The sequence below is a fragment of the Liolophura sinensis genome, chromosome 12 (genome assembly GCF_032854445.1).
Source record: "Liolophura sinensis isolate JHLJ2023 chromosome 12, CUHK_Ljap_v2, whole genome shotgun sequence".
NCBI lineage: Eukaryota > Metazoa > Mollusca > Polyplacophora > Chitonida > Chitonidae > Liolophura > Liolophura sinensis.
In genome coordinates, this window is record NC_088306.1 from 30,126,122 (window position 1) to 30,139,676 (window position 13,555).

Consider the following 13,555-nt stretch of genomic DNA (forward strand, 5'->3'; position numbering starts at 1 on the left):
ATTTACGGTACAACGCATCCCAAGCACCTGTCGCGTCGGTCATAACACATGGTTTTATGGGCTGGGGAATTTTAAAATTTACCAACCTATTTCGTTTATTGATCTCATAAAGGATTAAACCGTATAGAAATAATCGAAGGCAGTTGGTAAACAGCTTTCACATATAGTTGGCAAAGCAGGCTGGGCCGTTTGGCCTCAGGCTATAGTCCAAAACAGCGTGCATAACCTATACCATAATATAGCTCATAGCTCGGATATAGCCTTGTACGCTACAGTCAACCCCTAAAGGTCAGCTCAAGTACTCTGACACTGTTCCGTCACAGTTGTTGCATGAAAAATGTCTAAGCCCAACACCAAAACCAGGACGTTGACGAAGGAGGAAACCGACGATTACCTGGCTGCTTTTAATGCATTCAAAGGCGACGATAACTCGTTGGACAGCAGGGAGTTTATCTGCATCCTCGTCGCCTTGGGGGTTGAGGGGGGCGAAGAAAGGGCGCAGGTAAGGCTGCATTTTTCAGCTCCAGTCGGTTTGTTGGTTTGTCGGGTAGATTTGCTTGTTAAATAATTCATATGGGTTCCTGCGCAGAAGGCACCCTGATGTCGTTTTTACCATGTGAATTATATAGAAGGTAAACCATGAAAGACATGTCATATCTGCTTCATCGTCATACCAGTTTTTTTTTTTATTTTGCTCCATGAGTCAATCAACGAATGATGGAATGAATAAATCATTCAAATCAAATGATCAGCCATTCGGGCAGTCAGGCGATCATTCAATCAGGACAGGCAAGGGAAACATAAGTCAGATCGTTCTTTAATATCAAAACTAATGCGCTAAACCAGAAGTATCAGAAGTGAATTGCATATTAGGTAATTGATGCAATGTGAAAAAGTGTCAGGCTGTACAGTGTGTGCTTGATGTTTTGCAAAAAACTGATTGATTATGTTAAAAAAAAATTGCATGGTATTTTTATAGTGGTAATTCACCATGACTTTTTCGAAGTCGGCCTGTGTCATTCTGAATGTATGTCGCATATATCATGTCTGTTATAGTTCATAATATCTCCTATATTATCCAGATGTTGTAATGTCCCGGCGCATATGTCGCTGTGTTTACGAAAACACAGGCTGCTGTGGTTGTCGCACCATTGTGGTACTGGCTAGACTGTTCGTGGCGTGTTACATCACGGGTGGTGGTTTACTGGTATGACACACATAGCCGCCTATCTAACTACGCAAACAGCAAATGCTCACTCCAACCACATCGCATACATAGATGTGATATGTTTACCGAATGCCTCGCTGCACAGCAAAGTGCGTCTTATCACGATACAGCTACTGAACAGGCGGATATATTAATGTAAAACTGGTAATGAACAACTTACATGTATATATCGTGTGTGCATTTGCATGACACACCAGGAAATGACATTAGTGAACAAAACTCATATAAACTGCACAGCTATAATCAACAGGCTATGTAACCTCTGTGCGGCTAAGAAGCTACCCTAAAGCTACCCACGCTAGCATTACTGCTGTAATATATGGTATACTAATCTGCCAGTTATAAGGTATACTACGGTGTCATTTGAGATACAGCTTCTTTTTTAACTCTGAGAAAAGAATGTATGATTGTTTAGTAGGCTATCATGCAAGCTTGTCACGTTCACAGTCACGTCTGAAAACATTTTGATATATGTGTATCAGAATAAAGACTTGGATAGTTTCGCATAATTAAGTGGGCCTGTGCTTGTACCTAAACGCCAATATCACCAGTTCATGAGTTCGAATCCGAGTCTCGCCACATCGAGATCCTCTCGGGGCTGACGTACATGTAGATAGTTCAAGCACTGGATCGCTGCGACTGTTAAGCCCTTGACCAACAAGATCAGCTGTCAGATAAAGGTGTAGGTGCATGTATCGCCGCAAATCTGCGGGCAAAACGACAGACTAATTAGAACATTCCTTCACTGTTCACTATCATTCCACATGCAAGCTCAGACAAACCAAAGGCATGCCAATAGCTCTATGCTGGCTCTATATTAGACAATAGATTGGATTGTACTGTACTTACCTCAGTATATATCATAACTTTACCGTTAGTGTGAAATACGAAATATAATAACGGAATTTATCGGGCCATATTGCCATTTACCGTCCCAATAACAGGCCATATTGCCATTTACTGTACCATTATCAGGCCATATTGCCATATTGGATTGGCCGTACCATTATCAGGCCATATTGCCATTCACCGGAACTTCCCAGGGCTCTACACGGTTTCCTCCTACCATAATGCTGGCCGCCGTTGTATACGTGAAATATTCTTGAGTACCGCGTAAAACACCAATCAAAAAATAAATAAATAAATTTACCGTACCGTTATCAGACCATTTGGCCATTTACCGTAACATTTGCCCAGCTTACTCCTGAATCGCATTCTCACTAGAACTGCTATAGACGAGACTAAGATAGCTCTCGTACCCAATCACGAGTCTCTGGTGTAGGAATATTCGCCGTAAAAATGGGGAGAGTCCTGTTTAAAGTAGCCATTAAAAATCAACGATATATCGGCGATGAAAAACGAATGTTATTTACACGAAGTAGCGGCGCCCAGTAGTTCCGGGAGAAACGAAGAAGATCGTATGTATCTTCGAGCTGGTATCTTGAAGTTTGTTCGTCGAAGGAAGTATGATTAATTGCACTTAGAATGTGTGGTGGAAGGTGTTTACGTACTTAAATAACAGCACATGATGAATCATTCGACTTTCATGCTTACATTAGGGCTTGATTGGCAAGCTGTTGCACTGGGGCCTACAATAGTTCACAGACATATCTGTCAGTTTGTTACGCAACTTATTTTGGTCGTTGAATTTACTTGTACTAGCTTCGGCAAGTTGGATATACTCCAATTCAACGCCGACTTTTTATTCCATAACGTAAAATTCGAAGTATGATTTTAGGGATTGTTGTAAGGCCCTTGAAAATATTTCAAATTCTTATATTTACTTGTTTATTTTTTTATTTATTGGACTGGTGTTCACCCCGTACCCAAGGATATTTAAGATATACAACGGCGGCAAGTATTATGGTACGTAAAACCGTGCGCATGGCCGTGGGTTAATCCACGACCATCCGCAGGCTGCTGCCTGACCTTCCTACGTAAAATACGTGAGAAGAAGCAGAATTACTTGGATCAACGATCGCATTGGTGAAAGGCTCCTGAATCCTTGCACTGCGCTGCGTTAGTCCACAGAGATCCCTAATGCCGTTGTAGATGAGGATATTTGTCAGATTCCTGCCGAATGGCGCTGGTTTATTCCGAGCCTCCGAGGCCGAAGGGCTTAGCCCGCCAGCGTGTCGCGATAACCCAAGAGCCTGTCATCGGTCACTGTGAGTTCAAGTCCAACTCACGCTGGCTTCCTCTCCGACATTACCTGGGAAGGTCTGCCTGCAGCCTACGGATGCTCGTGGGTTTCCCTCGGGCTCTGCCGGGTTTCCCCCACCATAACGCTCGCCTCTGTCGTATAAGTGAAATATTTTTGACTACGGCGAAACACCAATCAAATAAATAAATATTCTTCTACTGAATTCGATGTGCTTCCTCCATAAACCGGTCTTTCAGCAACCTGCGGATCGTTGTGGTTTTTTTCCGGGCTTTGCCCGCTTTCATAATGCTGGCTGCCGTCGTACAAGTGAAATATTCTTGAGTACGGCATAAAACACCAATCACACAAAATAAAAAAAATAAATCCATCCCTAAACATGCCAGTTGTCACGTGACAGATTCCTCACTAATTTGCTAAATATCAGGTAAATAAATGTCAGTTTGTTATGCTTTGTTTTTAGACTATTCTGAGGAAAATCAATAAAAACCAAGATGCCAAGATTACGAAGAACGAATATCTGGAGGCCATAAAACAGCCAGGGATCAACAATTCGCAGTATGTACAAAATTCCTATCTCGATGATTTCTCGTTGTAAAGCGCGGTTCTAAAGTTGATATCAGTCTCTAGACCCAGTACTAGTCCTACCCCCTCCCCATGCTCCCCCCCCCCCCCCCCCCGCCTATACTTACACCGTGCCGATCATCACTATGTTTGTATCCTCTTGTATATATCAACCTTACCTACCAGTACTAGGGCTGTATACCTTTATGTTGACATCATGCCGACCATCATTAGACCTGTGTCCTACCATGGCCCACTTTACCCACCAGTACTAGGTCAGTATCCCCTTATGCTTACATTGTGCGGACCAGTACCAGGTCTGTATCCCCTAATGCCTACGCTGTGCTGACCAGTACAAGGTATCCCTTTATGTGCCCACCTTACCTACCAGTACAGGTTATGTTGACACCATGCCGACCATCATTAGACCTGTATCTTACCATGGCCCACCTAACCTACCAGTACTAGGCCTTTATCCCCTTATACTTACACCGATCAGTACTAGGACTGTATCTCCTCATGCCTACACTGTGCCGACGAGTGCTAGGTCTGTATCCCATTATGCTTACACTGTGCCGACCAGTATTATGTCTGTATCTTCTAATACCTCCACTGTGTGGACCAGTACTAGGTCTGTGTCCCCTTATGCTTACATTGTGCCGACCAGTATTATGTGTGTATCTCCTAATACCTCCACTGTGTGGACCAGTAATAGGTCTGTGTCCCCTTATGCTTACATTGTGCCGACCAGTATTATGTGTGTATCTCCTAATACCTCCACTGTGTGGACCAGTACTAGGTCTGTGTCCCCTTATGCTTAAACTGTGCCGACCAAAATTATGTGTGTATCTTCTAATACCTCCACTGGGTGGACCAGTACTAGGTCTGTGTCCCCTTATGCTTAAACTGTGCCGACCAGAATTATGTGTGTATCTTCTAATACCTCCACTGTGTGGACCAGTACTAGGTCTATACCCGCTCCCCTTAGACTGACGCTGAGTTGACCTGTACTACATCTATACCCCCTCCCCTTAGACTGACGCTGAGTTGACCTGTACTACATCTATACCCCCTCCCCTTAGACTGACACTGAGTTGACCTGTACTACATCTATACCCCCTCCCCTTAGACTGACACTGAGTTGACCTGTACTACATCTATACCCCCTCCCCTTAGACTGACACTAAGTTGACCCGTAGTACATCTATACCCCCTCCCCTTAGACTGACACTGAGTTGACCTGTACTACATCTATACCCCCTCCCCTTAGACTGACACTGAGTTGACCTGTACTACATCTATACCCCCTCCCCTTAGACTGACACTGAGTTGACCTGTACTACATCTATACCCCCTCCCCTTAGACTGACACTGTGTGGACCAGTACTAGGTCTATACCCCCTCCCCTTAGACTGACACTGAGTTGACCTGTACTACATCTATACCCCCTCCCCTTAGACTGACACTGAGTTGACCTGTACTACATCTATACCCCCTCCCTTTAGACTGACACTGAGTTGACCTGTACTACATCTATACCCCTCCCCTTAGACTGACACTGAGTTGACCTGTACTACATCTATACCCCCTCCCCTTAGACTGACACTGAGTTGACCTGTACTACATCTATACCCCCTCCCCTTAGACTGACACTGTGTGGACCAGTACTAGGTCTATACCCCCTCCCCTTAGACTGACACTGAGTTGACCTGTACTACATCTATACCCCCTCCCCTTAGACTGACACTGAGTTGACCTGTACTACATCTATACCCCCTCCCCTTAGACTGACACTGAGTTGACCTGTACTACATCTATACCCCCTCTCCTTAGACTGACACCGTGCTGACCGGTACTAGATCTATACCCCTTCCCCTTAGACTGACACCGTGCTGACCTGTACTAGATTTATGCCTCCTTCTCTTAGGCTGACACCATGCTGACCAGTACTAGATCTATACTCCCTCCCCTTAGACTGATACCGTGCTGACCAGTACTAGCTCTATGCCTCCTCCCCTTAGACTGACACCGTGCTGACCAACACTAGGTCTTTATTCCTCCCTTTAGAATGAAACCCTGCTGACCAGTAATAGATCTATACCCCCTCCCCTCAGGCTGACATCGTGCTGACCGGTACTAGAGCTACACCCCCTCCCCATAGACTGACACCGTGCTGACCAACACTATGTCTTTATCTCTCTCTTTAGAATGAAACCTTGCTGACCAGTAATAGATCTATACCCCCTCCCCTCAGGCTGACACCGTGCTGACCGGTACCAGAGTTATACCCCCTCCATTTAGAATGACACCTTGTCGGCCAGTACTGGGTCTATATCCCCGTTGGCTGATACCGTGTCGAGCAGTATTAAGTCTATATCCCCTTAGACTTTCACCATGCGGACCAATAGTAAGGCTAAATCGCCTGATGCTGTTACGTGTAGAACAATGGTCGAACGTTGCTGATCACGAGATTTTAGGAAGGAAGAAACTGTTGCCAGTATTAAAATCTTAGTGATGACAGGAATTGGTGTTGAACCCGAGTCTTCTTTATAAGATGGTTGACCTATGATCTGTTTGCCGAAGACCGCAGTGTGTAAATATCGCTTATTGGTTAATAATATAAATTATTTATCATTATTAAAGCACAAAGCTGTTTATTATTTCAGTAGCGCGTAACGTGGATTATTTCATGTTTATATTTTATAAGTATGCTTGCAATGAGCGGTCCATAAACCTGGTCGCCTTTGTATAAACAAAAGTGCCTAGAGCATGACACCGTGCCGACCATCGCTTTGTCAGTATCACCTGTATGTGCCCACCTTACCTGCCAGGGCTGGTTCTGTATCACCTTATGCTTACACTGTGTCGACCAGCACTAAGTCAGTATCACCTTATGCTTACACTGTGTCGACCAGCACTAAGTCAGTATCACCTTATGAATACACTGTGTCGACCAGTATTAGGTCAGTATCACCTTATGTTTACACCGTGCTGACCATCACTAAGTCAGTATCCCCTTATGCTTACACTGTGCCGAACAGCATTAAGTCTTCATCCCCTTATATAGACACTGTGGCGACAATCACTTGGACACTATCGCCTGATGTACCCACCTACCAATGCTATGTCTATAACCCCGTATGCTTGCACTGTGCCAACTAGTACTAGGTCTTCATCCCCTTATATAGACACCGTGGCGACAATCACTTGGACACTATCGCCTGATGTGCTCACCTTACCTACCAGTGCTATGTCTATAACCCCTTATGCTTACACTGTGCCAACTAGTACTAGGTCTTCATCCCCTTATATTGACAGCGTCCCGGCTAGTACTAGGTTTGTGCCCGTTTATGCCCCATTCATTCAAAAATCAGATGAAATCAAATCATTATACTTGTAACATAAAACATGGAACTATTACTGATAAACCACTTCTCATCTGACTATTTCTGAGATAATAAACGCTTCACGACGTTCTTGGGACGGTTTGTGCTGTCTCAGCTTTGTCAGAGACCACACATCTTACACCAATATGATGTGCATATAATGTACATTATACGTGGAAAAGTTTGTCTGTATCTTGCCAAAGGTGTCTGGTTTTCTCCACCATTGCGGCTAAATGAACAGTTTATATCACACATTCTTGAGTGTGGGGTTACAAAACAATCAAATAAGTAAATATTTATGTCACTGTGTAACCGCCGACATGTGTTTCTAATTTCGAAGAGGAATTTAACCACTATCGTATAGGTGAAAAGTTCGTGTTTACACAACAGCCATATTAAATACATATAACTCATGAGAATTTCTAAAGTACTTTTGTTTGTAAAAAAATTCAGAATCCAGAGATTGAAGGAAGTATTCGACAAGTTCGATCACGACAACGACGGATGGGCTTCCAACACTGACGTCATCAACAAATTGCCAGACCTGGGGCTTACGGAAGCGGAAGTGAAGAAACAAATAGAGGAACTGGACGAAAACCGAGATGGGAAGATTGTCTTTGAAGATTTCTTGAGAGTGCAGTTAAGAATATGGCAAAAGTAAAACGAAACGCTGATACTGACATAAATGGCTGAGAATTCTAGTTAAAATGTAACGTCTGAGCTGGAAACAGTTTGAGTCAAAGGTTGTAAGCCAACGAGTGTGGTTTATACCTAGAGTTTTTCTCCCGAAGATGCGCGGTTTTATTGGCCAGTAACATATGATTTGTCTTCAAAACGCATGGGGAAGTAAACTAGTACCGGCAAATGTAAGTGAGTTAGGGCATATCAAGTACCTGTCACGTGACTTGCGACTGCACATTAGCTGTTAGACAGCGCTATTCAGCACTTCATGACCGAAAGAACTAGGTTATGTTGTGTTTTGAGCCCTTTATCCCTTTGGTTAGAATAAGCTTGTCGGAGACAGTAGTTTGAATGTTGTTTTTCAGTAGTATAGCTCATGTCATCAAAAATGAGCGATGCACATGTAAGGCTACATTTTTTCTGCCTTCATCAACACGTTTAACACTCACGGGAAGGCGCGGCTGACAGAAATGGCAAGAAAATCCCTTGGGTTTATCTTGATTGATTGGTGTCAATAAAAATCAAGATAAACGCCTTTGTCAAGAACATTTCACTTGTACGACGGCGGCCATGCAGCTTTATGGTGGGAGGAAAGCAGAGCTCGAGGGTAACCCACGACTATCGGCAGGTTGTTGGAAGAAGTGCCCATTCCCGTATGTCTTGTTCTGTAACAAATCTCAGGGTATGATAAACTGCTATATGTATATGAGCAAAGATCAGCTTAGGACGAATTGGCGAAGTAGCATAGAAAACCTTCATGTGCAATTTCTTTTAAAGTGTTATCTTAATTGATTGCTAAATGTATCTATATGTTTTTCGAATTTTGTCAATATTGATATTATGGGTGTACTTTTCTGATGGGAAATTTTAATATTGTTTTTAGTTCCTATGTTATTTAAATAAAATTATACGGACTAAGCAACCCTCAGGAATCACTGCAAGAATCCAAAATGGTATCTTCAGCTGGTTCTTCTTAGCAATTGAACCAGAAGCGGTTGAGACACACTAACAAAAGCATCTCTTATTATATAAAGCATTCTTTAAAGTTATTGTATTAAATGTTCTGTTAATCAATTTCACCCAGATTTTACGTTTTTTAATATTTATATTTATATTTATATTTTATATATATATATATATATATATATATATATATATATATATATATATATATATATATATATATATATATATATATATATGGGCATGGTTTTGTTATATTTTTGGTAAATACATTATCCGTAACATGCTATGTTACACTTTCTTGAATATTCAAATTCTCAAACAATAAAAAACAAACACACACGGTCGTCCTTGTTTATCGATGGGTTTCCGTTGAAAAGTCCTTCGGTTACTTTACAGTGTCTGGTGGACGCATAAAACTGCCCGCCCAAGAGGTTATTAATTATTAATTGATTAATTTATTCATTCCTTAATTTACTCGTCTATTTATTGATTTTGTTTAACAGTATTATCGTTATTCGGGATTATACTTTCTGAATATAGCACAAAGCTGAATATAGTGCTGAAAATTAGCGGACACTGTTTCCAAACAGCAACTTCAGAGTCAGGCACCAATTCTAACTTTATTTGTTTAGATAAGGGAAATTTCATTTACATGAAGCTAGACCGGTTTATCGACATAAGCCACTGCAAAGTTCTTGTAACTTGAAAAGCTGTTACATCAATATTAGTCACATACATGGATATTAAAAGAGGCCAACCGTAGGGTCTTCAAAGGGACGTGGTGACACGTGCGAAAACTCAATAGTTCTGGTCTCTTTCTTGTTTGCGGCATTGTGTGTTTCCACAGGACTATTTTGAACATTGTTGTCTACCGGCTGTATCATGTTGCCTACTGGCTATATCATTGTTGTCTACGAACTGCATCACTGTTGTCTACCAGCTGTATTATGTTGTCTACCCGCTCTATCATTGTTGTCTACTAGCTGTACCATTGATGTCTACAGGCTGTATCATGTTGTCGACGAATAGTCTGTATCTGAACCTGCATGTGATATCTTTTCCCTTGTAGTACGTGAAAAGGTTTGCCAGCAGTCTGCTGATGGAAATGGGTAAACCCCGGGCTCTGCCCGGGACCACCCACCAAAGTTCTCGCTGCCATTGTAAAAGTGAAATATCCTTGAGTACGACGTAAAAAACCCAAAAATTAAAGCAAATCAATTAAATAAATAAATATGGTGTTATAGGGTAAATCTGGACTCATTATTTTTCTCCAGCTTTAGGCATGCGTACAGCATATCCTGCTTTTTCCCTAAAACGTCATGGCAAATGTTGGAATAAACAATCGACTGGATATTTTAGGCCAGCATTACAAGAGTAGGACTATGTAGGCCAGCATTACAATTGTAAGACTATGTAGGCCAGCATTACAATTGTAAGACTATTAACTCGTCCGCTTAGGCAGACCATAACGAATTTGACGAAAATAGCGCATTGCAAGTTACACCTAACAACACACCGTGTAAGGCGGAGAATCGGAACCAGAGAGGTTCGCTAAGAAAGTACAAATTTCAAAATCCCCGCACAGTTCTGTAAATTTCCAAATCATGCATGTTATAATGCCATAAAAGAGATGGTTGCTTAGTAATAACCCTCCAAAAGTGCACTTTCGATCAAAAATACACTGTGATTTTAATTTACAGCATGAAGATCAAAGTTAACCAGAAAAATATCTTTACCGATATGTCAAAGTTTCGTTTTGGTTAACGTTTGTTTTCATATATAAAACATAAACTTTATAATGTGATGAGTTTTGTCATTGTTTAGCACATTTCAAATCTGTATTTCTATCATGGTTTATCAGACATCCTCCACAGTACAGTAGAGTAACGAAGTTGCTGCGGAGAAAAGGTTGTGTATCGGGTTCGAATCTTTGTGGCACTTTTTTTTGGAAACATACTTTTGTGTGAGTAAAGATAAAGTCTTGCATTAAGTAAGTGTTACCATTAATTAGAATGGATCAGCAATGGTATAACGTAACATTTGGCTACTATAGCAACATCATACGTAAATCCTGGTTGAAAGCACATGTGGTCCACTAGCTGTCATTAACATGAAATGCGTAGAGAAAGTATAAGGCTTAAAGTTACATTTGTTATATATTTATTTAATTGATTGGCACATAAGTGCATGCTTGCCATATAACAGGGAAAGATGAGTAAAACAGGATTGAAAAAAGACATACGAATGCGTCAGCAGCTGACACACACAGGTATAGTCTGTTTCACTACATGGGGTCCACAGTTTCTTGCACTGGGACCTATTCCCAGCTTTACCATACCCGGCACTTTATTGGTATACGCACCACCCGAATGTTTGTGTGCCTAGAGCATATCCAATCCATGAAGCGTTTAGAGTTATGTCCCCTTAACTACTCCTTGTTGGTATGTATTTCGCCATGCCAGAGGATTACACCTGGTCACCTGTATAACATTTTATTTATTTAGTTGCGGTTTGAGGTCGTACTCTTCTCTGCTGATGAACACAGCGGAAAGTGTGTGAAGGTGCTACAATCGAGCTAGAGTCCAGGTGGCATCTTTAAATTGCCCAACTGGTGCATAGGGCTACATGACTGGAGATACGTTCTCGCCGTCCTTGTATTGGTACATTTAAGATGTATCAAAAGCCAAAATGCAAATTGAAGCAGAATGGTGGAGCTCGGAATATCTCGCCTGGCGGCATAAGTAGGCCCACGACGTTCTGGATAAGAGGGAGCATACACATTGGAAGGCAGCGCAACATATAACTATTTAAAGCAGGCGTTCTTATTGAAGGCAGTGAACGCATTTAAGTTACCCAGTCAGTTTCGTTAGTTTTCTTTACACAAGCGATACCATCGAGATCTGTAGAGCGCTCTGTCTACTGTAGAATACCCCCCCCCCCAAAATCGATTCTACAAAACGATCATTGATTCAAGTCATAACTTAAAATATCTGGTTATAATACGCAGTATGTGGCCTCACATATAACGCTTGTTCCGTGCCCCCAATCTTACTTTATTATTACCTAATAATAAGTGTTTGCTTCTGATTATAGTTTGATTTCAGCTAAAACTGACTTTGTGAAATGTTTAAGTATTTTCTGTGAGTTCAAGTAGCTCAGTATAGAGCTGGACGAAAAAATGCACTTTAAAAACACTTTACCGAGAATGTAATAAGTGTGAATTTCCTTATATTTTTACTGACAATTCCTGTTACTGCAAGGGTCATTTCTTGTCTGGGGGACTCGGTGTATTCATCATTGTGTTAACAGTCATTTGGGCGGATGTAGACAAATACAACAAGCCGAATTCAGCACAATTCGCAATCATTTACATGAAACCTTTTTTTGTTGATTTTCTACAGACATTAGCCTGACCGCCGTATTATACATATGCGAAAAAGTGAAATATTGCTGGGTGTGAGTACGGCGTGAAACACTTCTGAAATAGATATAACTGTTGAGTAAAGGACTGAAGACAACCCATCAAATAAGTCAGATAAACTAACCTCAGTCTATACATCTACCATCTGGCTTTTAACATTCACTGGCTATAAGTTAGTATAAGCTATATGGACCTTTTCCAAAAATAAAGGACCTAGTATGGTATGGCGGGGAATCGGTCCCAGTGCAAGAAACTGTGGACCTCGAGAAGTGAAACTGAATCTAGCTGTGAGTGACAGCTGCTGACACACTGGTAAGTCTTTTTTCAGTTCTGTTTTACTCGCCTTTTTCTGTTATCTGGCAAGCATACGGCTTATAAACGTCCAAACATGCATTGAAACGATGTATAGGTCATACAACTGACAAATTGTAGCCGGCTCCAATCACATTGAAATATATATATTTTTTTTGGAATAGACACTGTGGTTATGAAAATCACTGCACTACAAATGTAACTTTCTGAAATATTATTGAGCACGCAGTTATGCACCAAGCAATTAAATAAATACATAACAAATGTAACTTTCAGTCTTATACTTTTTCTACGCATTACATGCTAATGTTAACGATAGCTAGTGGACCACATGTGCTCTCAACCAGAATTCACGTATGATGTCGCTATAGTAGGCAAATGTTACGTTATACCGTAGCTTATCCATTCTAATTTATGATAACACTTAGGCTACTTAATGCAAGACGGTCTTTATCTTTACTCACACAAAAGTATGTTTCCAAAGAAAAAAAAAGGCCACAAAGATTCGAAACCGATACACAACCTTTTCTCCGCAGCGACTTTGTTAGTCCACTGTACTGTGGAGGATGTCTGATAAACCAAGGCAGAAATACAGATTTGAAATGTGCTAAAATTAGACAAAACTCATCACATTATAAAGTTTATGGTTTATGTATGAAGACAAACGTTAACCAAAACGAAACTTTGACCCCACATAGAAATACACACATGAAGATTTCGGTAAAGGTATTTTTCTGATTAACGTAAACTGTAATTTAACGGTAAATTTAAATCACACTTGCCTTGTTTGAACAAAAAATGGTATTTTTCATCGAGAGTGCATTTTGGAGGGTTAT

General features: G+C 41.2%; 1 protein-coding gene across 1 annotated transcript; it reads left to right on the forward strand.

Moving 5' to 3' along the window:
• The first annotated feature begins 238 nt into the window (after positions 1–238).
• On the forward strand, positions 239–8,526 carry LOC135479600 (uncharacterized). The gene is made up of 3 exons (XM_064759489.1): positions 239–502; positions 3,853–3,947; positions 7,793–8,526. The coding sequence occupies exons 1-3, from the start codon at positions 338–340 to the stop codon at positions 7,998–8,000; spliced, it is 468 nt and encodes a 155-aa protein (XP_064615559.1). The 5' UTR covers positions 239–337; the 3' UTR covers positions 8,001–8,526.
• Positions 8,527–13,555: the final 5,029 nt, after the last annotated feature.